Source organism: Lepus europaeus, chromosome 2 (assembly GCF_033115175.1).
Source record: "Lepus europaeus isolate LE1 chromosome 2, mLepTim1.pri, whole genome shotgun sequence".
Lineage (NCBI taxonomy): Eukaryota > Metazoa > Chordata > Mammalia > Lagomorpha > Leporidae > Lepus > Lepus europaeus.
Window position 1 is genome coordinate 141,377,468 of NC_084828.1, and position 27,981 is coordinate 141,405,448.

General features: G+C 46.8%; 1 protein-coding gene across 1 annotated transcript in view; it reads right to left on the reverse strand.

The window, feature by feature from the left end:
* The window catches only part of CLSTN2 (calsyntenin 2), a 352,520-nt gene that overhangs the window by 103,726 nt on the left and 220,813 nt on the right, over nucleotides 1–27,981 (reverse strand). The window contains exons 3-5 of the mRNA XM_062182012.1: nucleotides 17,811–18,006; nucleotides 16,931–17,139; nucleotides 1,722–1,871 (exon numbers count right to left, since the gene is read on the reverse strand). Coding sequence (XP_062037996.1) covers nucleotides 1,722–1,871; nucleotides 16,931–17,139; nucleotides 17,811–18,006 — 555 coding nt within the window. The remainder of the gene's footprint in view (nucleotides 1–1,721; nucleotides 1,872–16,930; nucleotides 17,140–17,810; nucleotides 18,007–27,981) is intronic.

Below are 27,981 nucleotides of genomic sequence, written 5' to 3' on the forward strand. Positions count from 1 at the left end.
ATGATCCTCCAGGGGACAGGTCAGGCCCCCCTAGGGTGGGGTCAGTGGGGTCCCACGGCTCAGTTCCATCTCCAGCTGCTATTGCCACCATCACCTCAGCCTCCCAGGCACACCAGCCTCCCACAAGCCAACATAGCTCCTTCTCCCAGCCCTCACAGCACACAGGGGTCCAAGCCCAGAAAATTCTGTCAAATTGGCCTGAGGGCATCAAACTCTAAGAAGACTGCAATCCAGAGGCTCGGCATGGGAGGTAGGAGAGGAGCTCTGGCCAGTGAGTGGCCTGATGCAGGTGCACCTCTTTCTGGTGCCCGGGGTGACCTTTCATCTCTGTGCGCTGGAGACACCTGTAAGCCCACCGCGAGTTCTCAAAGCTCGTGCTGTGACTCTCCCTTCAGCTCACACAAGCCTGGTTTGTTTTGAAGCACGTCTTCCTCCCCAGCCAAGGGACAATGGGAATGCTCCCTCCTGCTCCCTGCAGAATTACAAGCTCAGAACACAGCAGAGAAAGCAAAAGTCGTACAGGAGCCAGACACACGTGCCTGGATGCCATACAGGAGCCAGACACATGTCCTGGATGCCAAGCCTCCATTCTTCCCCTTGCTGTCACCTGAACCCCTGACAAGCCCCACTCTGCCCACTGGTGAGTGATGCTAGTGAGCAAGATTTTCTTTGATGCTTTGGTGGCACAGGGGAAGTTCAGTGGCAGTGGCTGCCAGAAGCGTGGTCCTGCCCTCAGGTAGCCCATATCCACCTGGGAAGACAAGCCCAATCCAGGTGAGAATGACAGACACTGGGAAACCACAATCACAGCAGAAAGTGCCTTGGCTACCTGAAGGGCAGGTGGCAGCAGAGCCTGGGACTATGAGGTTTGCCTGTGCACAGCTGGGCAAGGCCAGAAGCATGCTGGGGTAGCCAAGTTCCTGAACATGGAAGGGGTTACTGGGATAGCAACGGCAGCATCACTGGAGTTTGGGAGCAGGTCCTTTAGGGATCCTGGGAAGGCAGGGGAGGCTCTGGCCATGAGAAAGAGCTTTGTTCAGAGATAGCTCCTGGGAGAAGCTGGCTGCAGCGGGACTGGGCACCGTGCTGATGGAGAGCGCCGGGGAGGCTGCGGCTCCTGAACATGATGGATTGCTTTCGCTGCACTGCAATCCCCTCCTGCCTGGACGGAAATGACTTAGAACAGGTACAAGAGTTCAAGCTGCTAACCTGCGTTTTCTTGGTGCCTTGCATTGCCTGTGAGATGTCAGCTAAGGCCCTGCATTTTAGAAACTCCTTAAGCCAGAGGCTGGATGTTGGGCCTCTCCCCTCCACCTGTGTGTGCTGGGTGGCAACAAGCTTGATGACCTTCAGAAAATGCGAAATGCATCAGCTGGACTCAGCACCCCAAGACACAGTGAAGGGACTCACTGGCAATTTCTCCTCAGCACTGGGGATAATCTCTGTGGATCACAGACGTCATGAGATTTGGGGAAGGGAGCACTGGACCAACCAGGCACATGATGTTAGACAAGCTAAGCTGCTTCTGACATTCTCGGCTGTAACATGAGGATAATACATCATAAGAGTTGTGGGAATAAATAAGCCATTCTGTTTCTTGCAGCAAAGTGACCGTGCTTTGAAAATTCCCCTGGTTGTGATGATGTAGGAGTAAGTCCCGAACCTTCCACCCAATGGGCTGAGCCACCTTCACACATGGAACTGATAAACACCAGGCCCACCTTGCCAGCCAGGCTTGCACACTGGCTTCACGTCCACCTGCACTAGCGTGTCCTGTGCAGCAGGTTTCTGTCCACAGTCGTAGGCGGTCACCAGGATCTCATACTGGTGTTGCTTGTCGTAGCTCAGCTTCTCGGTGTTCCTGATGTTGCCTGAGGAACAGGAACATGCACAATCATTTCAGGTCAGGTGAACCACACGGGACTTCTTCCAAATCCCCTTTCCACGCCAGCAACCTTCACAAGAATGCCATCGCTCTCATCGTGGAGACAAGGGCACAGGTGGGAGCAAGGCTTCCACCTGCTTGGGCTCTGCTGCGCCACGGGCTTGTTAGGGAATTCTCAGCACACCCTGGAATCCCACAGGCTTGTGTTTTAACTAACGGGTTGCCAGCAATCTCCATCCTAAAGTGCACCCCTGTGGCCGCGTGTCCCCGATGGAGGGAACCAGGAACTCATCTTTCTGGGAAAAAGATGGAATTCAGAGAAAGTCCTGACACATTTTTTAGCATCTGGGCTTGTTGCCAGACATGTTCAGTGCCTCTTCTCACATTATTTTGCTACCAAATACGAAACAAAATCAATAAGAAAACACGCGAGCTCCTTTCTGAAAGCGACTCAGAATAATGAATTCCTTGCCCTGAAGAAGGAGATATTTTTCCTCTCCAAGCGAGACCAAATGTCTTTTTTTTTTCTGAGCTGTTATGTGTTTTTCTTCTTGTAAGTTTTATCCTATGAATCAGAAATAAACATGGGATGATTAATGAGTAAAATTTAAATGACCGTTTTTGCTGAAATAAAATTTTGGTTCCAAATAAGTAATAAAGATACAAAGTTCATCAAACACTTTTATGTTTTTAATTCCAAGAGATTAAAGCCTTCCTTTGCTGAGAATAATTTCATTCCTGCTTTTCTTTTCTGCTTTTTTTGACAGCGGAAATTGACGGTAAATTAAAATTCAGGTGATAGCATCTTTTGCCAGAAGTGATATCAAGAAAATGGAAATTAAACAAATAGACAAATATGGAATGACTGACCTTGGTGTATGTTTATATTCCAACGAACTAAAGAAGATTACCTGAGTGGATGTATATTGTTTATATGAAACAATAGGAATGAAGACAAGAAAGTGTGAAAAACTAGAAAAGTCAAATAATACTTGAGAGATGGGAAAAGTTGACCCATCAATCAGCCAATATAGTGAAACAGTGCTCAGCCCGAGGCCATGAGCAGGTGCATATGGGAGTACACAGGGCTTTGCAGGTGTTCCTCCATATGGGGTGGGGGAGGTTGGTTCCAGGATCTACCTAGATGCCAAAATCCAACACTGTTGAAATCCCTTATAGAAAATGACATAGTGTTTGCATCTATTGATGCAATCCTGTGTATGTTAAATCATCTCCAGGTTACTTACTACATTTATTGCAATGTTAATGCTATTTTATAAAGTTTTTTTTTTATACTATACTGTTTACAGAATAATGCTCAGGGCAGATACACTTTTTCCTCAAATATTTTCCTTTTTTTTTTTTCAAAGATTTACTTTTTGGAAAGGCTGAGTGACAGAGGGAGAGATAGATGATCTATAGAGAGATCTTCCATCCCTGGTGCACTCCCCAAATGGCCACAACTGCTAAAGATGAGCCAGGAGCTTCATCCTGGTCTTCCACGCGAGCCCTCATTCAGTGCCTTTTCAGGTGCATTAACAAAAGCTGTATCGTAATGAAACAGGCTGGCCTTGAGCCGGCCCTCTGATACGGGACACTGGCATTGCAAGTGGTGGCTTAATCTACTGTGTCATAGCTGGAGCCCCTCAAATATTTCCCATGCATGGTTGGCTCAGTCTGCTTTGTGGAACCGGTGGACGTGGACGGCTGACTGTCAGTCAAGGTGAGGTGTGGCGGATGAAGACTGGGTGATGGCAAGGAGGGAATAGGATGCTGCCCAGGACACTGGACCAAGAACCAGGACAGTTTATTCTGCTCTCTGCTCTGGACTGTCCTAAAAATGCAACTGCTCCCACCTACTGCAGGCAGAGTCCAGTTGTTTGACAAAGCCAGTCCCAAATCTCTGAATGAAAGTGGATTTGATGTGTTTCTGGCTTTGTGGCTGGTGTTCAAATCCCTTTCATTTTCCTCCAAACATTTGTTTCAGCCTCACATCTGAGGACCTGCTCAGGCCTGGAATGCCCAGTTGTGGGTTGGTACAGCTCCCGTGGCTTCTGTTAACACACTTGTTTGTGGGTATGGTCAGCGCAAGGAGGAATGGCGTACAACCCTGAGAACCATGTTTCTGTAACAACAAATTGAATTTTGAACAAAAAGTTTCAGCTTTCTCTTTCTTTAAAGTTAAATGGCTCTCAAAAGATCCACCTCCTAAAAGAGGAAGGCTCAGGGTTTACAATCCGTGTGACATTAAACGGAACAAACACTATTGATTGTGGTGGAAAAATAAACACACAAGCTGAATCCTTGGCTCCATTTGTTACAGTTCCACTTCCATAACAAGCCCTAATGAAACTGTCTAAGGAACTAATTTCCCTTCTCCACCACCTCCAACTGCATGCATGTGAAAGTGGGTTTCAAAGCTTGACTTTGTGGTCAGGGGAAAATATAATATTGTGATCAATTATTGTGTGGAGGAGGATCATCTTTGGCTAAGAATCAATTCCAAAAAGTTTTGAAAGCTCAGGAAAAGTCATCCATTTTGCTGCTGTTACAGTTGTATGTTTTTAGAAAAGATTTATTTATTTGAAAGTCAGACCGGGGCAGGGGGTGGTGGTAGTGGAGAGAAAGAGTGTGATCTTCCATTCACTGGTTCAGACCTCAGGTGGCTACAACAGCCAGGGCTGAGCCAGACAGAAGCCAGAAGCAAGGAGCTTCTCCCATGTGGGTGCAAGGGCCGGAGTACCTGGAACATCTGCTGCTTTCCCAGGCACATTAGCAGGGAGCTGGATTGGAAGTGGAGCACCCATAGAGATGCCAGCATCCCAGGCAGTGGCTTTACCTGCTACGCCACAGCACTGGCCTCTAAATTGTGTGTTTTTCCTACCACGTTTGAATGATTTTTCCTACTAGTGCTTTCTCAGAAGACCTGAGCCTACAGTTAACCCAGATAAACCCTGTTTCCTGAGATTGTTTCTCAATTTCCAAATAAACTTGGAAAGCCCATCCTGAAAAGAACCAGTGCCCCCTTGCATGTTACAGAAGGCACTTTTTAAAATGCAGAGAGAGTAGGGGACAGTGTGCAAGGAGATGAGCACACTGCCTGGCACTCTCCCTCTGGTGGAGTGTAAACTGCAAGAGCCCTTCCAGAAAGTTCCTTGGCGATATGTGCTGGTTACTTTGAAGTTGCTTACATCTTCTGGGCCTGCAATTCTACAATGAAAATGTTAAAACTGCAGATATGTGTGCAAAGATGTTCATCTAAGTCTTACTTATACTTCAAAAATTGTCTGCTGGGAAGGCAAGAGCACAGTTTAACAGTCTATGGAGAAGGCAGAATGTTGTTCAGCAGTAAAAGTGAGGCCTGCGAAAGGTTTTAAAGGATGGGGAAGACATGATAGAGAATGTGAAGTGAACAAAGGGAGGACAAAGCTAGGCGAGGAGAGTGGGGCCTTGATTTTGTTTGAAAACACAGGGAAGCTGTTGGCAGTACGGAAAATTGTCGTTGGCGAGTAGCTCTGGCAGGATTACAGGTGACTGATGTCCTCTGTATTTTTCTATTTTCCAAATGCTCCCCTCCCCCGGGCATGCATTGCTTCTCTATTCAGATCGGAATACAGCACTCTCCCTGACATTCAGAACAAGCTGGTTGTGGGACACACTACACTCGGAAGCCTCAGGGTCTGTGTTACTCTACGGCAGCCTTCTGACTAAGAGAGGGCCCAGTGGAGGACCAAACAGCAGCTTGAAAAGTAGAAAAACATTCCAAGTGCTAACTGGGCATCAGTGTGTCATTCAGAGCCCTGCTGTCCCCTCTGCTGTCACTTCCTAGCATGGCTGAGTGGTTGGCTTGTGTCAGATACTCTAATGAATGCATTCGTTCGGGTGACAATCACGTCACCAGGATACAATGTTCCTTCCCATTTTACTGAGACAAGGTTCCGATCACTAGTCAAAGACCACACACATGCGCAGATGCGTGTACACACACACACACAGTACTGGATGCACATAAGACACATTTTGTTTTTTCCGGCTTTATAAAGGTACTACTCATAAATAAACGTGTATGCTTCGAGCACACAATGTGATGTTCCGATATATGTGTGCTTTATGAAATGACAACCACAACGAGGGTATGTAGCACATACATCAGCTCACATGGTTATCTCTGTGTGTATGGGGACAACTCGTGAGGTCTACCCTCAATGGATTTCAAACGTACAACACCAATTGTTAATGAGTCACCACGCTGTATGTTAGGCCTCCAGCACCTGCTTGTTTCACTGCTGAAGGCTCTTTGACCCATATCACCCCTGTTTTCTCTCTCTCCAGCCGCTGGAAACTATCATTCCACTCTCAATTAATAGGAGTTTGACTTTTTGGGGATTCCATTGAATAAGGGGGTTATGCTGTATTTGTTGTTTTGTGTCTGGGTTATGTCACTTAGCATTGTGTCCTTCAGGTCATTCTGTGTGTGTGTTCTACATTGTCTCCATCTGTCACTGGACACTTTGTTTCCATATCTTGGCTACTGTGAGGACTAATGCTACAATGCATATAGGAGTGTAGATATCTTTCTGAGAGACTGATTTTGTTATACAACGAGAAGTGGGATTGGTGGACCATATTGTAGGTCTATTTTCTTTTGCATCCTCACTATACTTTATTAACTTTTATTTAGTAAATATAAATTTCCAAAGTACAGCTTATGGATTACAATGGCTCCCCCCCTCCATAACTTCCCTCCCACCCGCAACCCTCCCAACTCCCGTTCCCTCTCCCATTCCATTAACATCAAGATTCATTTTCAATTATCTTTATATACAGAAGATCAATTTAGTATATATTAAGTAAAGATTTCAACAGTTTGCACCCACACAGAACATAAAGTGTAAAATACTGGTTTAGTACTAGTTATAGCATTAATTCACATTGACCAACACATTAAAGATAGAGATCCTACATGAAGAGTAAGTGCACAGTGATTCCTGTTGTCGACTTAACAAATTGACACTCTTGTTTATGGTGTCAGTAATTTCCCTAGGCTCTGGTCATGAGTTTCCAAGGCTATGGAAGCCTTTTGAGTTTGCTGACTTCAATCTTATTTAGACAAGGTCATAGTCAAAGTGGAAGTTCACTCCTCCCTTCAGAGAAAGGTACCTCCTTCTTTGATGGCCCGTTTTTTCTACTGGGATCTCACTCACAGAGATCTTTCATTTAGTTTTTTTTTTTTCCAGAGTGTCTTGGCTTTCCATGCCTAAAATACTCTCATGGGCTCTTCAGCCAGATCCGAATGCCTTCAGGGCTGATTCTGAGGTCAGAGTGCTGTTTAGGACATCTGTCATTCTATTAGTCTGCTGTGTATCCCGCTTCCCATGTTGGATCGTTTTCTCCCTTTTTTATTCTATCAGTTAGTATTAGCAGACACTAGTCTTGTTTGTGTGATCCCTTTGACTCTTAGACCTATCAGTATGATCAATTGTGAACTGAAATTGATCACTTTGACTACTGAGATGGCATTGGCACATGCCACCTTGATGGGATTGAATTGGAATCCCCTGGCACATTTCTAACTCTACCATATGGGGCAAGTCAGGTTGAGCATGTCCCAAATTGTACATCTCCTCCCTCTCTTATTCCCACTCTTACATTTCAAGAGATCACTTTTCAGTTAAATTTAAACACCTAAGAATAATTTTGTGTTAATTACAGAGTTCAACCAATAGTATTAAGTAGAACAAAAAAATACTAAAAGGGATAAAGTATTAAGTTGTACATCAACAGTCAAGACAAGGGCTGATCAAGTCACTCTTTCTCAAAGTGTCCATTTCACCTCAAAAGGTTTCCCCTTTGGTGCTCAGTTAGTTGTCGCCGATCAGGCAGAACATATGATATTTGTCCCTTTGGGACTGGCTTATTTCACTCAGCATGATGTGTTCCAGATTCCTCCATTTTGTTGCAAATGACCAGATTTCATTGTTTTTTTTTTTTTTTTTTTTTTTTACTGCTGTATAGTATTCTATAGAGTACATGTCCCATAATTTCTTTATCCAGTCTACTGTTGATGGGCATTTGGGTTGATTCCAGGTCTTAGCTATTGTGAATTGAGCTGCCATAAACATTAAGATGCAGACAGCTTTTTTGTTTGCCAATTTAATTTCCTTTGGGTAAATTCCAAGGAGTGGGATGGCTGGGTTGTATGGTAGGGTTATATTCAGGTTTCTGAGGAATCTCCATACTGACTTCCATAGTGGTTTTACCAGTTTGCATTCCCACCAACAATGGGTTAGTGTCCCTTTTTCCCCACATTCTCGCCAGCACCTGTTGTTGGTAGATTTCTGTATGTGAGCCATTCTAACCGGGGTGAGGTGAAACCTCACTGTGGTTTTGATTTGCATTTCCATGATTGGTAGTGATCCTGAACATTTTTTCATGTGTCTGTTGGCCATTTGGATTTCCTCTTTTGAAAAATGTCTATTTAGGTCCTTGGCCCATCTCTTGAGTGGGTTGTTTGTTCTGTTGTTTTGGAGTTTCTTGATTTCTTTGTAGATTCTGGTTATCAACCCTTTATCTGTTGCACTGGATTTCCACATGCAGAAGCATGAAGCAAGACCCCTACCTTTCACCTTACACAAAAATCCACTGAACATGGATTAAAGACCTAAATCTATGACCCGATACCATTAAATTATTAGAGAACATTGGAGAAACCCTGCAAGATATAGGTACCGGCAAAGACTTCTTGGAAAAGACCCCAGAAGCACAGGCAGTCAAAGCCAAAATTAACACTTGGGATTGCATCAAATTGAGAAGTTTCTGTACTGCAAAAGAAACAGTCAGGAAAGTGAAGAGGCAACTGACAGAATGGGAAAAAATATTTGCAAACTATGTAGATCTATTTTTAACTATTAAGGAACTTTCATATTGTTTTCCATATGGCTGTACGAATTAACATTTCCTTTTTCCTCTCATCGTCACCAACATTTGTATTCTTTTTACTTTTTGACAATAGCTATCCTAATAGTTGTGAGGTGACATTTCATTGAGGTGTTGATTTGCATTTCGCTGATGATTGACAATATTGAACATCTTTTTTGAGTACCTGCCACTTCGATGTCTACTTTGTCTACATGGGAAGTCCATGTAGGTCCTTTGCTCATTTTTAAATATGCTTATTTATTTATTAGCTGTAGAGTTATGTGTGTTCCTTATATATTTTGGATAACTGCTTGCACGTATGGTTTACAAATATTGTCTCCATTCCATAGGTTGCCTCTGTGTTTGTTGACTGTTTCCTATTTGATTTCATAGAGTCTCATTTGATTATTTTTGCTTTTGCTGCCCTGTGCTTTTTTATGTCAAATCTGAAAGAATTATTGCCAGACCAATGGCAAGGAACTTTTCTCCCATGCTTTCTTCAAGCAGTTTTAGAGTTTCAGGTCTTTAAGTCTTTATTCTGTTTTGAATTGATTTTTGTGTCTGGTGTGAGTGAAGAGTCCAGTTTCTTTTTCTCTTTATTTTTTTCTGCTGTGGATACAGTTTTCCCAGGATCATTTGTTGATGTGTCTACCCTTTCTCTACTGTGGGTTCTTGGTACCTTTCTTGAAAATTGGCTAACTATTTTTACAGATTTATTTCTGAGTTCTCTAGTCTGTTCCACTAGTCTCTGTGTGTTTTTAAGCCAGTAGCATTCAGTTTTGATTGCTATGACTTTGTAATATATATTTTTAAAAGATTTATTTATTTACTTGGAAGTCAGTTATACACAGAGAGGAAGAGGAGGAGGAGGAGGAGGAGGAGAAGGAGAAGGAGAAGGAGAAGAAGAAGAAGAAGAAGGAGAGAGAGAGAGAGAGAGAGAGAGAGAGAGAGATATCTTCCATCTGCAGTTTCACTCCCCAGTTGGCCTCAATGGTTAGAGTGTGCTAATCCAAAGCTGGGAGCCAGGATCTAGGAGCTTCTTCTGGGTTTCCCAGGGGCCCAAGGACTTGGGCTGTTTTCCACTGCTTTTCCGGGCCATAGCAGAGATCTGGATCGAAAGTGGAGCAGCCAGGACTTGAACCGGCACCCACATGGGATGCTGGCACTGCAGGCTGTGGCTTTACCCGCTACACCACAGTGCCAGCCCCTGTAATATAATTTTAAACCAGAAAGTGTGATGCCCTCAGCTTTGTTCTGTTTGCTCAAGATTGCTTTGATTACTGGGATCTTTGCTGGTTTCACATAACTTTATGATTGTTTTTTTCTGTTACTGTGAATATTGCTGAAGGGATTCAGCTTGATGCATTGCAGCCATTTTGGATGCACCTGCTGTATTGCCCTTCAGGTATTCCTTATGGTCCCCAAGCCTCATGAGGTAAACAAAGCCACACTCATATGAGGCATGGGATGTCTCTAATGAGTGTTAATATTTATTTAAAAATCCCAGGTGCATCCCAGTTAGCCATGGGATACCCCTGTCTATAGAACACTTTCCCTCCAGCCTCGAGGTACAGAGACCATATGCTCATGCTATCTGAGCTCAAACTCTTGTCCTTATGTCCCCCTGTAAATTACACTTTGTGTAACTCTGGATTTGTTTGTTTCTTTCTTTAGTCTCCTGGCGCTTTTCATCTTTGGTAGTTGGGTCATGTACACCAATAATTTCTTATTGAATTTCTGTCTGGCTAATCTATCCATTGTTAAAAGTAGAGTACTAGGGAGTGCTCGTGTCCCATCTCTAATCTTCGGTGGCCTGAACTACAAGTCTATAGTCACAGGCATGTTCTGTAGTAGTTTTTCTAAGGTAGACAATGCCCATGAGGAAAATTATATTCTCACTTTAAAACTTTCTTTCCCTTTGGTCTGAAAGGGAGGTTTTTTCTACTTACTGTATACTTCGCTGATGGCGAAGTGAATCTAGCTATGAGATTATTATTTAAGTTCTTATTTTGGCTATGCTATTACAGAAAAATGTTGAGCACCCCCTTGACTTGCATCCTCTGGTCTGCTTTAGCACAAACCAGGAGGAAAAGAAAGCTAGGCATCAGAAGCAATGGGTGGCAGGCCTATTAATGGCTGATCTGTACAGTGATCTGCCCTCAAGGAGACCCAACAGGCCAGTCCACTGCAGTGGCTTTCAATGTGGTAAGCCTGGCCTTCAGCAGAAGTCAGCTTGTGAAGAGCCCTGGCAGCTCTGCCAAGAGTTGGATCACTGGAAATGGACCTGCCCTGGAGTCGAAGGATGCCCAGGTCAGAGCCACAGATCTTATTGGCTCTAAGCTGAAAAGCCCTTCACTCAGCCCAACTTCCAAAGTGACCACTGCAGTTGAGGGTGTGGTCAAGTAGGGTCAGCAACATTGCAGGCAGAACTGTAAATTTCTTGTTAGAGATGCCACCTGCCTTTACCTGGCCAGCTCTCCTCCCAGGCCAGCCAAGTAATGAAAGTCAACAGAGTGCCTTCCCCTAGGAGGTTCACACCTCCCTTAGGATATACCCCATGTGAAGAGATAGATAGGTCTGGGCCTCTTAACTTACAAGGCCTAAAGCCCACCAGATTATTATCAAGCCCCTTCTATCAGGTTCTATTTGCCTCTCAATCAGAAAAATTACTTGTAGCTTAGATAGCACCTTTCTTAGCCCCTCTAATAATGACTCTGTCCTTTGTTCTAGACCCTGTCTAGTGCACTTGGGCCTCATTCCTTTGTAATCATAACCTCTACTCTACCACCAATGGCTCTACTCCCAACATGTGTGTACTGATGGTCCTCTTCCCCACTTAATGCTGTATAATTGTTCAAACCTGGTAAATGCCACTCTTAGGATCATTGGTTACTATCCTCACCCTGTCTTTTATGACCTTGTCTAAATATGATCAGAGTCGGCAAACTTGGAAGGCTTCCATAGCCTTGACAACTCATGACGACAGCCTAGGGTGGTTACTGGCGCCATAAACTAGAGTGTCAATTTGTTGGGTCAACAACAGGAGCCACTGTGCACTTGCTCCTCATGTGGGATCTCTGTCCTTAATGTGCTGTACATTTTGATTTGATGCTATAACTAGTACTCAAACAGTATGTTTCACTTTGTGTTTCTATGTGAGTGCAAACTGTTGAAACCTTTATACTACATTGATCTTCTGTATATAAAGAGAATTGAAAATGAATCTTGATGCAAATGGAAGGGGAGAGGGAGCGGGAGTGGGGAGGGTTGCGGGTGGGAGGGAAGTTATGGGAGGGGGAAGCCACTGTAATCCATAAGCTGTACACTGGAAATTTTCATTAAATAAAAGTTAAAAAAAAAAAAGAAAATACAAAAAAAAAAAAAAAGTAGAGTACTAGGGCCAGCCGAAGGCGTGGCAGGTGAAGCCACTGCCTGCAGTGCCAACATCCCATATGGGCACCAGTTCAAGACTCAGCTGCTTCACTTCCAATCCAGCTCTCTGCCGTTGCCTGGGAAAATAGTAGAAGATGGCCCAAGTCCTTGGGCCCCTGTACCCATGTGGGAGACCCAGAAGAGGCTCCTGACTCCTGGCTTTGGATCAGCGCAGCTCTGGCCATTAGGGCCAACTGGGGAGTGAACCAATGGATAGAAGACCTCTCTCTCTCTCTCTCTCTCTCTCTCTGCCTCTCCTTCTCTCTGTGTAACTCTTTCAAATAAATAAATAAATCCTTTAAGAAAAATGTAGAGTACTGAAGTCACCTGCTAGCACTGCATTTTTGTCTATTCTTGATTCAGATCTTTCAGTGTTAGCTTTATATATGTAGGTGCTCCAATGTTGAGTGTATGTATTTTTAAAACTATTATATTCTCTTAATAAAGTGACTCCTTTTTAATCAGATAATTATATTTTTGTCTCTTGTTACATTTGCTACTCAAAATCTATGTTGTCTAATGCAACTATACCTACCCCTGCTCTTTTTTGATTTCCATTTGAAGGAATATATTTTACCATCCCTTCACTTATAGTATATATATGCTCTGAAAGATGAAGTGAATCTTTCAAATACATTTCATAGTTGGATCTTGTCTCAGGACCTACTATTGACATATTACTTGTTTTCTGATTGCTTTGTAGATCCTTTGTTCCTTGCTCCCTCTCATGTAGTCTTCCTCTGTGATTTGACAAAATTGCCTATGTGGTATACTTTCATTATTTCCTATGTGTCATTTTCCTGTCTACTACAGGTTTTGTTTTGGTTACAGTGAGCCTACATAAAATCAGTTACACCAACAGCTACAAGCAACAATAGAAACTTGGACTGGTAGTCTGTGTACTTGGCTGCACACATGTGCACAGTGGTGATGACTGGGATAGGGCCAACTATAGGCATAGCAGGGTGCTGGGGGTGTGCACAAGCATGACTATAGGAGCTAAGCCTATAATGCACATACAGTTATGGGGCCAGCCACAGGCATCCGTGTGGCCACGGGGGCCAGTGGTGGTCGTATGTCAGTTACATGTACATGTGCAGCTGTGCAGCTCAAGCTGCCAGTGTGCATGCATGTGGTTGCAGGGGCCACACCACGGTGGCAGGATCAGATGCTGGGGTGACAAGGATGGCTGTGTTCATACATGCAGCTGTGGGGGTTGGCTGGTGGGATGCAGGTGTGCAGCTGCAGTGGCCGGCTGTGAGCACATGAGTATGTGAGTGCTCATGATGAGAACGGTGGGCTCCACGCACAGCTGCAGGGACAAGAAGTGTGAGTGTTCTTGCACATGGCTTCAGGGCCAGCTGTGGGTACAGCCACAGCAGTGAGGGCCAATAAGGGAGCTGGGCTGGCTGCTTACATGTACATTGCTACAGAGAATGAGGCTGATGGCAAGTATGCACTTGGCTACACTAGGCAGCTGCAGGCACATGCAGTCACGAGACCTGGTGATGAGGGCAAGGACCAGCTGCATGCATGTTCCTGGGGCAAGGCACAGGTGTGCACATGGTGGTGCAGGCTGGCTTTGCAGTGGGGCCCAGGCCATTTGTAGGGACACACAGTGGCTGTGCTGGGTTGGGGCAGCTCTAAAGAGGGGGAAGGGTGGTGACTCGTGGATCTGGAAACTGTAAAAGCTAACAACTATGGCACCTATAGTAATAAAAGCTGAGGGAATTCTGCTGCAGCTATGCCTAGTGGTTTACTCAGCGGCAAAGGCTGATGGAGTCCCCTGCAGAGAAGGCTGACGGGACCCGAGATGGTGACACTGGATCCTCAGTATTGAAAATCATGGGAGTGTGCGTGGTGGCCTCAAGGGCTATTGAGGCTCTCTTAAGAGAAGGTTGCTGGGGCCCTGGGCACAACAGGCCATTGGGAAGTATGGTGGTCCCCATCACATGGCTGATAGATAGTCCCTGTCCTTCTATTTTGTTCCCAGACAACTGCAGATATCTCAGCTACACTGGGTGGGTGAAACTGAAGCAGATCACTGGCGCGTGCCCCCAACTGCTAAGAAGTTGGTGGGAGAGGAGGTCAAGGGCCTCCAGTTGGAGAAGTGGGGTCTCCAGTTCAAGATGGGTCAGCCTGACTCCACACCACGTTTTCTGTCCTCCATGCTACCCTGTATCCCTCCTCGCTCCTAAAAGCAAAGATCATGGCAGAGCCAAGTACCTGAAGCCATAGGATAGGGGCTGCGGAAATCCAGGTCTCAGTGAGGGGGCCTCAAACTTGGTCCCCAACATTCACTGATGAGTGTGCCCAGAACTTCTCCAAGGAGCTGGGAAGGTCGCCAGCAGTAGTGATGGATTGGGGCCAACTGGGAAGCTCATTAGAATGGGAGCTGCTTCTGTGCCTGTCCCTAGGTCCTGCCTTCATTACTTGGAGAAGTGCTTTTGGAAGCTTCGCTGTCGGGGGCCCACACTCCCTGGGTGTGCCCACTCGCCTCTTCATCTCATACTGTAAACCAAAGTTGGAGGCAGCGGCCTGCCAAAGGCCCATTACTCACTTTTAATGAGACAGCCAGGGAAATAAATTGGCATATGTTAGGGAAATGGCTCATCAAGGTGAGTAATTATGTCCATGACTGGGGCAGTGTACCCTCTGATGAAAGAATTAGCATCTCGTCTCTCATTCTAGAACAAGTGCAGGAAGCCAAGTGAGCCTGACCACTGATCACGATGCCTCCACTTGTCCGGTCCTGCTGTTCCCCACAAACCTGGCACTGCCCAAATTCCAAAGCTTTCATGGGAACAGCCTGGAAAGTGACCGCAGGGGAACAGAAACTCAGAGTGGGGCATCTTGGCAGGGTGTGCTGGGGACAGGCCAGCCTTGCACAGCACCCAAGCTGCGGGAGAAGCTGTCAGGGATCAGTCCTGATAGGCTTCACTAACGGAAATGACCTTCATTTTCATTAGTAATTAAAGCCCAGTATTTCCTTTCACTTTTAAAAAAAGATTGATGTTTTTATTTAAGAGGCAAAATGACAGAGGGAGAGGCAAGGCAGGGAGGAGAGGTGAGAAAGAGAGATTGAGAGAAATGCAGAGAGATCGATCTATCTGCTAGTTCACTCCCCAAGTAGCTGCAACAGCCAGGGTTGGCTCAGGATGAAGCCAGGACTCAGGAACTCCATCCAGGACTCCCACATGAGTGACAAGGGCTCAAATACTTGGGCCATCATCTGCTTCCTTCCCAGGAGCATTAGCAGAGAGCTGGATTGGAGGCAGAGCAGCCAGGACTCAAACTGGTGCTCTGATATTGGATGCCCGCATTGGGAGCAGGGCTTAGCCCGTTGGTCCACAGTGGAAGCCCTTTCTTTACTTTCTTATGCACCGATCTTGTGCCCTGTCCAATTCACAACTAGTGATGTCCAGGTATATACTTGCTGCTCAGGTGTCTTTTAACATTTTATAGGAAACTATTTCATTACTATATTTTTTGTCTCATAAATATTAGTTCTGTTTGCCAGAGCTAGTTGAGATATGGGATAAGGGTGAGTCCTCAGCTTCCATCCCTATGGCACCTTCTGCAGTTCTCAGCATACAGAAGGTGGTAGCACAGAGCAGGATTCTCCCCGGTCTCAACCTGAAGAAGCGCTGTTTCTCCTGCAGACTTGCAAGCTGGTGATTGGGTGCACTGCCTTCTAGACACTGACTGCCGGGAAGCTTGGGGTCCAGTTCATGCTTTCTGCACAAATGGTACCCTAACGCCGCTTGATTTCCCATGATAAGCTTCATGTGGGCAGGCCCGTATCTGTTCGGAGTTCTCCTCTATTTCCAACCCAAGTGTTTAGCACCATGGCTGACATCCAGTAAGTAATTAGAGGGGACAAACTTCAGGTTTTGCAACTTTTGCATTTTAGTGCAGCAGTTAAATCTTATTTGAAACAAAGCAGGGATAATAAATGCACACTCACACGAAGTGATATGTTTAGCAAATAATTATCATTCGTGGGAAACAATCGAATATGATTATGTCATAAATTATATAAAATCATGATATTGTATAGATTACATGAAATATGATGTAACCAAAGTACTGAAAATCACAGTCAAAAAGAGCTGAGTTGGTTGGGCCTCTGCCTAGGGGTTTATACTGTAGGGTAATGTCTCAGTGGCATCCCGGGATTGTTCTCAGTTCGCTCTGGGAGTGAGGAGGGTGGCAGGGTTCTCTCATTCTTCATTCCTGCTGGGGTTGAAAGTCCCACGAGGGGCACTGGTGAGAGCTTGTGAGCTTCCCGAATAGGTCTGTGGTTTGGAAGCTGTTTCAAAGTCCACACCTTTTCATCTGGGGGCAGACGGCAGGCTGTGGTGGTGGTGGTGGAGGTGGGTAGTGTACACCTTGGTGCATGGAAAAGGCACCCGAACATGGCTCAGAGATGGCAGCCCTTGTATCTGGATGGCAGCTGGGAAATGTGGCCAACTGATGGACTGTTGTGAGTGCTCAGGTGTGCGGCCGTGGGAGCCCACAGACTGTCCCCTGAGGTTTCTGAGGTTCCCCAGTGCTGCCCGAGACCTGGCAGGGCTGCCAACCACATCAAGCCATTCCCTGGAGGGCAGGGCAGGTCCATGCAGAGCCCCCACTGGGCCTTCAGGGTGGGGGTGCTGGATTCGCTCCCTGACACCACTGTGGGGTCACACTCACCATTTCTGTCGATGGCGAAAGGCACGTCTGTCGTGACGATCTCGTAGTTGCAAATCTGGCTGTACTGCGGGGAGCAGTCCTCGTCGACAGCCTCCACCTGCAGGATGCTGTCATAGATCTTGCCCTCCGTCACGACGGCTTTATAGGCAGGCTCTTTGAAGGCGGGGGCAAACTCATTGACATCCTTCACCTGGATATGGACCACAGCCCTGGGACCACACATAAGAAGGCAGAGACGTGGTAGGTAAAGACTCGCCCCAACCCTCACACCTCCCTAGGATATTGACTCATGTCCCAAGGCCAAGTGAGTGGAGAAACCACAAGCTGGTCAGAGCACCTGCTGCAAGAGTGATGGTCACCCCTCCAACCAGGGTCCTCACCGGCCCTCCCCTGAAGCTCTGGGATGAACCCATCCCTGGACTCCTCCCCAGTCCCATCTTCCTCCTTTACCCAGCTTTAGGCAGCTGGTTCCCTCCTCATCTTCCTCCTCCAGCCACTCGCTCCCTCTCTGTGCTAGGCTCAGAGGCAGAGACCACCAGGGAAGAGACTGCGATGACCCCATGTGGGAAGTACTGTGACAGAGAGCCGCACGTGGCCTGGCACACCCGCAGGACACCACAATCCTCAGTGGGTCTGTATGGAAGGCTTCCCACAGGAAGTGACATCACCACTCAGGCCCTGAAGGTGGACAAGGAGTGTTTCTCATGAAGAGTGGGGAGGGCAATCCGGGTGCAGGAAGCAGCCTGTCAGTGCCTACGGGGCCTGGGGAACTGGGAGCAGCCGAGCAGGGCTGGGACCATCGGGCATGGATGGGTGTGGGCTGGGGTGGGGCGGGCCGGGGCGGGAGGGGCGTCCAGGGAGCCGGGGGCAGGCCACGTACTTGTGTGACTTCTTCCAGGCCGTCTCTCGGGGCCCGGCGCCGCAGTCGTAGGCCTGGATGATGAACGTGTACTCCTTTTGCAGCTCGCAGTCGATGGGGCTCTTGGCGCGCAGCCGGCCCTCCCCAGACGTCTTGTTGAGCACCACGGCCTCAAAGGGCAGCTCCTGGCCGTGGATCTTGAACGCGCAGATCTCCCCTGCAGTAGGATGGGAGATAGAGAGCGGGAGTCATGAGAATAGCACACCGCATTGTGCCTCGGCAGGGCCAGCCTGACAGATCCCAAGTCCCCCTGACGTTTCCTGCACACACACAGACCTGTCACACCTGGACAGGCTGCCAGGCCCCACGCTCGCCTCACGGGCGGAGAAACAGCCACATTTCATGCATGGACATATCACCACCACGGACATCCGGCGGAACAACAGGGGCGCACCCTCGTGCCTGGGACCGCCTGGTTCTCCCGGCTTCCCCAGCAGCCGTCCCATTCGCCCACCCAGCCGGGGATTAAGAACGGTGACTGCAGTCAGAAGTCACAGGGGGGCAGAGGAAGGGAGTAAAAGGCCAAAGCTCGAGACAGCCTTCGTCCCGTGTTACCTTCTCTGAGAGCGAGCTCCATGAGCCAGCGGCATCACCGAGGAGCGCAGTGCAAACACAGAACCCAGGGTCCCCCCCAGACCCTCAGCAGCAGAAGCTGGAAGCCCCACGGATTTAGAAGTGGGAGCCGCACTGCCCTTCCTCCCCACTCCTGCTGCTGTGACCAAAATCTCTCCCCCCTCCCTTAGGCATCAGAACCCACACTTCCCCTGGGGAGAAAGGCCACCACTCAGAGCTGCAACGTCCTCTCTGGATTCGGTGGTGCTGAGTCTACATGAGTTCAGAGTCCCAGGGGAGCCTGAAAAGCTAACTTCTCAGAGAGCCGAGTGCGCTGTGACACGTATGCGTTTCTTCCCCTTGGCTGGGCTACGTTTGTTATACCTATTTCTCTGGCCTTGCCCCTGGGAATGGTCCATAGTCGAATTCGGGTCTCAGGGGAGAAATTTCCATTCTACATACAGGAAACAGGCCCTGAGCTCCCACTAACAACGTTTCCTAAGCTGTTAATCAATATCAATCTTACCTTTTGGTTTCTGGTTTCCCATTACTTCTTCCCTCCTCAATTGCATTATAACATTCTGTTTTTACTACCTTCCCTCCTGGCCATTTCTCCAGTGTGGCTGTGGGACCACAGACCAGACACACAGGTTGTGGAGCAGGGTCTAACAGGCAGGCCAGTTCCCCTTAGCCGCTGCTTCTCATCTCAGCATTTCCTTCCTGCCCACTCCGACGAGGCTCAATCAGGATTCATCAGATCCTCACGCTTAATTTCCACTCTGAGTTAGCCGGGCTTGAACACAACAACCTCCAAAGTGCCTGCCGTGTGATTCTATCCCAAGATCAATGCCAACATGAGAACACTGCCAGCGAAAGTGCACAGACCGCTTCTGGAGCACTCCCTGGGGTGCACAACTACCACTAAGGTTAAATGGCTAAGATCTGAAGAGTTAAATTAAACCCAAAATAGATGAGGCTAATTTTCTGTGGGAATCATCTGATCACAACTAAAGTGGTTCCCAAGGCTAAGAAATTCTTAGTAAGGGAAAGGAGATGATGTCGCGCAGTGATGCAGCAGGACAACCACAGCAAGCACCTGGTTTGTCTCCGGGAACCGTGTTTGCGTGTTTTACTGAGCTGGGAGAGGAACCTGGAACCTTTTCTGTGGGATGCCATTTTTTCACTTGACAGAATGACAAACTGATCATTCAAACTTGAGCCAATGATTGACAAGCTCTTTGTTCAAACTTGAGTAAGCCTCTCACTCCAAAGCAAAGCATTGGTAGTATTGCTGCCAAAGATAAAAAATTGGAGTTTTCAATTTTGGAAAACCATCAGCCACTGGGAGTTGAACCATTTATTAAGACGTTAGTACTCTTCTGATGAGAAGGGTAGCAATGCTCACAAGTGTGAGGTTTCGATATTGCCTAATGAACTACGTCCACTTTGGAGAGATCTACTTGACAGTGAACCAGTGAGCTTGCAGAGGAGCAGTGCCTGCCGTGGCACAGTCACACTGAGCATAAACTCACAGTGCACGATGGACCAGTGAGGTTTACAGAGACAACCCGCAATGGTCTGAGTGCCGTGTTCCCCCAAATTCACATGTTGAAAACACCCGAATGATGGCTTGGGGAGGTGATGAGGTCCAGTGATGGGATTATGTTATGAAAGAGGCTCCAGAGGGCCAGCTTTGGGCATAGCAGAGACACCTGCATCCCACAGTAGAGGGAGTGCCTGGGGCGGAGTCCTGCCTCTGCTTCTGATCCAGCGTCCTGCCAATGCACCTGCACCTGGGAGGCAGCAGAGGCTGCCTTTCAGTTACTAGGGTCTCTGCCACCCATGTGGGAAACCTGGATTCGCTTCCTGGATCCTTCCTAGATTCTGGCTTTGGCTTTGCCCAGCCCTGGCTGTTGCAGGCATTTTGGAGAGTGAACCAGCAAATGGAAAATCTCTCTGTCTCTCTAATAAATAAAATGTAAAAAATAAAAGAAGCTCCAGAGAGTTCCCTAGCCTCTTCTACCACTGAGCAGCTCAGCCACACTCTGTCTTCCCTTGAGCTCACAGGACAGAGGTCAACAAGGACCTCACCACCTGAGGGCTGGGGGTGGTGGGACAGGTTCTGTGAAAGTGTCCTGCACACCACTATGTGGACTCATCTGTCGTCACTTTCAGTCTAAGAAACTCAGAGAGCACAGATGCAAACCACATCAACAGGTAATCAAGCCCAGGATGTCAAATCTGGGATGAGTTTAGGAAAAAAAATACAAATATGAATATAGATTGGTTTTTATTTATTTATGTAAGGGGAACAGATTTCACATATTTCATGTGTACAGTTATAAGAACATAATGATACTTTCCACCCACCCTCCCCTCCTCTTCCTTATTTTACTTTTAATTTTTGAAATGACATACTTTCAACTTACGTCATTATCACAAGCTTATTCCTCCACTAAATAAAGAACTCAACAAGTAATAAGCAGAAAGAACACTGTTCCTCAGGAGTATAGACAAGGGCTATAAATAATAATCAAACCTCAAAATGTCAATTTCACTTTTATAGATTACTTTTTTTTGTACTCTATATATAAGTTACCACAAATCAGAGAAAACATAATACACTTGTCTTTTGGGGACTGGTTTATTACACTAAGCATAATGGCCTGCAACTGCATCCATTTTGTTGCAAAAGACAAGATTTCATTCTTTTTATGGCTGAGTAGTATGTATATATCCCAATTTCTTTTTTTTAAAGATTTATTTATTTATTTGAAAGTCAGAGTTACACAGAGAGAGAAGGAGAGGCAGAGAGAGAGAGAGAGAGAGAGAGGCCAATCTAAAGCCAGGAGTCAGGAACTTCTTCTGGGTCTCCCATATGGGTGCAGGGACCCAAAGACTTGGGCCATCTTCTGCTGCTTTCCTCGTCCATAGCAGAGAGCTGGATCAGAAGAGGAGCAGCTGGTGCAGCCCACATGGGATGCCGGCACTGCATGCGGCGGCTTTACCTGCTACGCCACAGCACTGGCCCCCCAATTTCTTTAGTCATCAGTTGATGGACTTCTGGGTTAATTCACATCTTAGCTTTCATGAATTGAGCTACTATATATACAATACATGTATAACTTGACAGTTGGCTTTAAACTTTCCCAGTTCAGACTGAAAATTTAAAGTCTTCAAAAGCAGAAAGCTGAAGGGGAAAGGTTTGCTGGATGTGGAACGTGCCCTCCCCCATGTGAGCCCTGAGGACATGCTCAGACAGCCTGGCCCTGACTGCTGTCTCTGCTCTTCCCAAGTTCCTGTTCAGCACAGCTGGACTGCAGAGTACCAGGAGACAACAGTGACACCTGAAAAGTGGAGGAGCTTTGGGAAGTGTAAAGGTCTATTTACTTCTTGTTACAGTCGTATTAATGCTGCCTTCTGGCCTGCAGATAGCTAGAAGCGCGTTGACAACTTACCTTGGTTCCCATTAGAAACCAAGGCATGGGGGAGGTGTCACTATTTATAGCTTTCTAAAGTCTGCTTAGAATTGAGCAAAATAAAACAGATGCTTTTATTCAAGAAGTCATTTTCCTAAAGCTTTGTGATGAGATAAAGCCCCATCTTTTGGAAGATTAACAAAGCACAGTTATTATGTTCCTGAAACATGAAGGAAGACAAGGCATTTCTCTCCCTTGGGCAGTATTTGTTGAACGAATAAATGATGCAACAACTGCTTTTTTAAAAAGATTTATATATTTGAAAGACTGTTACAGAGAGAGGTAGAGGCAGACAGAGAGGGGTCTTCCATCCGCTGGTTCACTCCCTAAACAGCTGGAGCTGTGTCAATCCGAAGCCAGGAGCCAGGAACCAGGAGCTTCCTCTAGGCCTCCTACATGGGTGCAGGGTCCAAGGACTTGGGCCACCTTCTACTGCTTTTCCTGGCCATAGCAGAGAGCTGGATCGGAAGTGGAGCAGCCTGGACTCATGGGATGCCAGCAATGCAGGCGGTGGCTTTACCAGCTATGCCACAGTGCCAGCCCCTGTAAGAACTTCTATACATACTGAGAGATATGGAGAGCTTGCCAGAATTAGGTCAGGCAGAGCTTGCAGAGACGTTCACTGGTCACTGGGTCTGCGTCTTGTCCACTGGTCCTGCCCTGAGGGACTGAACTGTATTCATTCACTCAGCAACACTTCCTGGGGCATCAATGCGATATCAATGGTACAGTAAGGAGAAACGCATGACGCTAGTTTCCAGAAATCGCTGCAGCTCACATACGGAGTGTTTCCCAGGGACCAGGCATGCAAAGCCACCACGAAGAGAACCTGGATCCCAGCTGCGCTGACCTGCCCAGGTGGCGACTGGACACGGAGCTGGCTCAGTTCTGTCTTTGCAGTCAGAAGGAGGCAGAGGAACAAAGAATCAGGGGCAGTGCAGTTCTGCAAAGGCTGAAGCAGGTGTCTTGTTCAGGTGCTGCGGGTGCACAGTGGTGACGGAGCACTCTCCCCTCCTCAATACTTTGAGCATCAACCTCTGGCTGTTCTGCGGCCCCCACAGAGGGATGCTGTGGCGGCAAGGAGGAAGGCACTTCAGCCAAACAAAGCGGCTGAGACGAGCCCCATCCACTGATGCTGGCCCACCTCTCTCTTCACAATGGCGTCCGGGGCTTCTGTTCCAAGACATTGCAGGCAGCAGGATGCAGCACCTGCTACATCAGGTAAACCTGGATTCACGCCCATCAGAACTGCTTCCTGTCTTTATCCACCTGTAAAATGGGAATAAAACCATCCTCCTCCTATGGTAACCACATTATGATCAAAACAGAACTTTTTTTTTTTTTTTTTTTTTTTTTTTTTTTTTTACAGGCAGAGTGGACAGTGAGAGAGAGAGACAGAGACAGAGAGAAAGGTCTTCCTTTTTGCCGTTGGTTCACCCTCCAATGGCCGCCGCGGCTGGTGCGCTGCGGCCGGCGCACCGCGCTGATCCAATGGCAGGAGCCAGGTGCTTCTCCTGGTCTCCCATGGGGTGCAGGGCCCAAGGACTTGGGCCATCCTCCACTGCCTTCCTGGCCACAGCAGAGAGCTGGCCTGGAAGAGGGGCAACCGGGACAGAATCCGGTGCCCCGACCGGGACTAGAACCCAGTGTGCCGGTGCTGCAAGGTGGAGGATTAGCCTAGTGAGCCATGGTGCCAGCTAGAACTTTTTTTTTTTAACTGAACATTTCAATGGCAGGAGCTGGGTTGAGTGACCTGTGCAAAGCCCTCTCATTTAATTCTGACAACAGTTTTCTGATGAAGTGAGCAGAAAGCTAGAGCAGATCAGAGCAGACTGGTACCCCTGATCCCACCATTGTGTCCTTACCTATGGTATCCAATCCCAGCCCTGAGGTCGTCCACAGTTCTAGCCAGGTATTGTCAGATTACAGGGGGTGGGGAGCAGTGAACCACAGCTAATAGGGTGGTGATCAAGATTGTAATGGCTAAAATTTTAACATTTGCTACAAACATGTTTCTAACCCTAAGTGTCTCAAAAATTACCATCCTGGACCTGGGCTGTGGCGGCCCCAGCCTGGCTGTGCTGAGGCCAGCCAGGTACCCTCAATCCCAGCTGCCGTAACGGCGGAGGCTGCTTGCGCCAGATGTGAGGCGCCGACCCCTGGCACAGGCGGCAGGAATAGTGGTGATTATGTTGAGTGACTTTTACTTTAATTTTATTTTAAATATGTTGTGGGCTGGGTTGGCCTCAAACTCCTATTCCAGGTTCTTGCCTTTTACTTAAGAGAAGAATTCTAAGTGCAGGCTGAAACACGACATGCAGCGTGATCAGGTTTATTTAGAAAGTGAGAAGACTCCACAGAACATGAGGGCATTACTAAGGGAGAGTGGGCCAGGAGGGGTAGATAGGGACCTCCATACCAGTCCAAGAGAGGAGAGAGAGCAGGCACAAGGGCCCCCTCCCCTTCCCCAGGCTTCTCATTCACTTCCAGAAGGGGATTGGTTACATAGCTGATTGGCAGGTGGGTGGGTCCGGGTCGGCCTGCATGGGGGCGGGGGAGGTGTGGTCTCCCACTCATGAACTAGACATCTCCTTGACTTTTCCCACATCAGACCTGATGACAAGGTGGCAGCAGACATCTTTCCCACTGTCAGGGAGGAATGGAGACCCGTGCATGAAGGATAGAGAACCTGATTAAGACACGAAGGCACCTTGTTTGCCAGGGTTCTTGGGTGCCAGGCAAGCCACATTCACATCCACTCATTACCTGGGTCTATTTCTGTCAATTTCCCTTTGTCCTTTAGAAAAACCATGGGTGTTGATGGCCGGCGCCGCGGCTCAATAGGCTAATCCTCTGCCTAGCGGTGCCGGCACACCAGGTTCTAGTCCCGGTCAGGGCACCGATCCTGTCCCGGTTGCCCCTCTTCCAGGCCAGCTCTCTGCCGTGGCCCGGGAGTGCAGTGGAGGATGGCCCAAGTCTTTGGGCCCTGCACCCCATGGGAGACCAGGATAAGCACCTGGCTCCTGCCATCGGATCAGTGCGGTGCGCCGGCCGCAGCGTGCCGGCCTCGGCGGCCATTGGAGGGTGAACCAACGGCAAAGGAAGACCCTTCTCTCTGTCTCTCTCTCTCACTATCCACTCTGCCTGTCAAAAAAAAAAAAAAAAAAAAGTGAAAAACCATGGGTGTTGAAGCCTCTTGGAGGGTGGCGAGTCCCTTGCAGCTACAATGGCTCTGTGCTGCTATCCCATTATCTCCATCAACAAGACTTATATGCCATCCACCTCATGCATGGAGGGGATCTAGGAAGGAGCAGAGGTTCCCACAACCTCAAGCCTCTGTCCTTGCCCTCCAGGGGCCAACAACTGATGAGTCACAGTGAGTTCTCAAGATATGGGAGCTTAACAGGACAGCCCTCGCACTTAGCCAGAGGAAGTCTCAGTATTCCATCGCTTCTCGGCCTTTTGGCTAAGATCAAGCATGGAGGTCTTAGTGTCCAGGGGAACTGATGCAGAGAATGCCAACAGGTGAATTCCTTGGACTCTCCACCTGCCTTTTCTCTTAAGTGTCCAGACAGGGGTCTGACATAGGCCCTCATGCCTGAACCAGTCAGAAGTCACCTAAAGGCTTTGCTTGTCCCTAGCTAATTCTAATTTTTTACTCACATTTTCCTTCTACTTCCTGCTGAATTTTTTCATCTAGAATGTCTAGGAAGCCAGGTAAGCCTGGGGTAGTTTTTCCTGCAAAGGCTGACTTATTGGATACTCTGATCTGCACCCCACGATGTGGAGCCCACTAGCTACAACATGGCACTTGAATCCTTGAAGTATGGCTAGCATGGCCCAGGAAATAGATTTCAAATTTTCATTAGATTTTAGTATTTTAAATCTAAACTCAAGAACAGATATTCCATTCAGTTACTGGAAAACTTTCAACTATGTATAGATATGTAAATCAAATTTTTCAACTGTGAATTTTGTGAAATCTTCAGATCAAGTATTTCTAAAAAAAAATTAGAATCCAAATGGAGATGTCTCATAAGTGTCAAAGGTGTACTGGATTTGAAAGACTTTTAAATGAAAACCAGAAAATCTCCATTATTTTTTATTTAGTAATATTGAAATGGTCATATTAAATATGCAGGGTTAAACAAAATATATTATTAGAGTCAATTCTACATCTCTTCTTTTACTTTTATAATGTGGCTACTAGAAAATATATCATTAGGGGCCAGCGTTATGGCACAGTGGGTTAAGCTGCCGTCTGTGATGCTGGCATCCCATATGAGCACCTGTTGGAGTCCTGGCTGCTCCACTTCCCATCCTGCTCCCTTCTAATGCACTTGGGAAAGCAGCAAAAGATGGTCCAAATGCTTGAGCCCCTGCACACAAGTGGGAGTCTACGATGGAGTTCCAGGCTCCTGGCTTATGCCTGGCCCAGCCCTGCCTGTTGTGTCTATTTGGGGAGTGGATCACTGGATGGAAGATCAATTAACCTCTCTGTCTCACTGTCTCTCTGTCTCTCTGTCTCTCTGTTTCTCTCTCTCTCTCTCTCCCTCCCTCCCTCCCTCCTTTCAAATAAATAAATCTTTAAAGAAAAAAGAACACACACAATTGACTTACATTTCCCCATAGAGACAAAAGAGTGGCACATTCTACAACAACGAAGGCGTCTTGTGCCTTTTGCTGATTTTGACTTTCTGGACGCTGCCCTAACATTTAGGATAATGCTCTCTTTTAAAATAAAAGCCCATTTGACCTTCTTTGGGTGGTTCTGTGACATTTAGCTCCAGTTAATAATGACGACTTGGATGGTACTGATATAGGATACAAAATGATTTTAAAATTTTAATAACACTCAAGATTAAAACAACAGCATCTTGGCCACTTATAAAAATCTGATGTATGTATGTACCGGAGAATGGCTGTTACTGATTGATTACCATGGCAGCAGAACAGCCTTTAGCAAGTGGAGTCTCGTTTATAATTCACTTAGTCACCAGGATTGAAGGTGTATAATTCTTTATAGAGAAAATTTTTAATATTTTTAAAGCAAAATTAATGGTATTATATTAAAGTTATTTTAACAATTTTATAAAATACTAATTATATAGTACACAAGTTATATGTCAGTATTCGGATTGCACTGTTTCATCCAGAATGTTCCAAAATCATGCAAAATGTCACACACTGCACAAGTTTAAATAAAAAAAAACAAACAAAACACCTGAGAGCTCTGGGGAGTGAGCAAAATCGGCAGATGTGGAGATGGGTCGAGACAGGAAACAGCTACGTTGTGCATGAGTTTTTTGATTTGATCATTGCTCAGAAGCAGTGCAGGCCCACACAGCTGCATGGGGACAGAACGGCACAGACTCTGTGGAGACTGTTGTCCTCAGGGCCCAGCCAGCAGCACTGCTGGAGAGCGAGCTGGGAGTCCACTGAGGAGACAGCCAGGGAGGAGAAGCCCAAACAAATGCTGTGTTTAAATTCAAACTCCACCCAAGCCTCTGGCTGGCTCTGGGACAGACTGAGAGTCCCCTGTCTACAGTTGAAGTTCAACAAAGCTAGTAGCCTGATAAAGTAAGGCAGCAACTGCTTTTGCAGAAATGTGACAGCCTAGAGTCTTCGTAACATAAAATTCAGAATGTCCAGGGTACAGTTGATTCTTAGATGACATAAGAAGAACCAGGAAAAGTGGACCCTTCCCTAATGGCACAGACCAGAGCCAATCCTAAGACTCCAGACATCTGCATTCTAGAAGGAACACATTCTGTAAGTTCTTATTAGTATGCAAAAAAACAAACAAACAAACAAACAAAAAAACCAAAAAAACACAAAGTGGAAAAGGACTAAGTGAGAGGGAGACAAAGACATTTCACAGTCATAACAGGGGGCTTTCACACCACTCTTCCAGTAATTAATAGAACAAAACAAAAAAACAGTCCACATAGTCATAATCTAGACAAGACTCTCAATCACTCTCTCCTACCTGACAGGTGCAGAAAATGCTGCATTCACTTGCAACCCAGCCTAGTCTCACATGTCACATTCATCAACACCATGCAGTGGCCACAAACTCAGTCCCACAGAGTGCATAACGC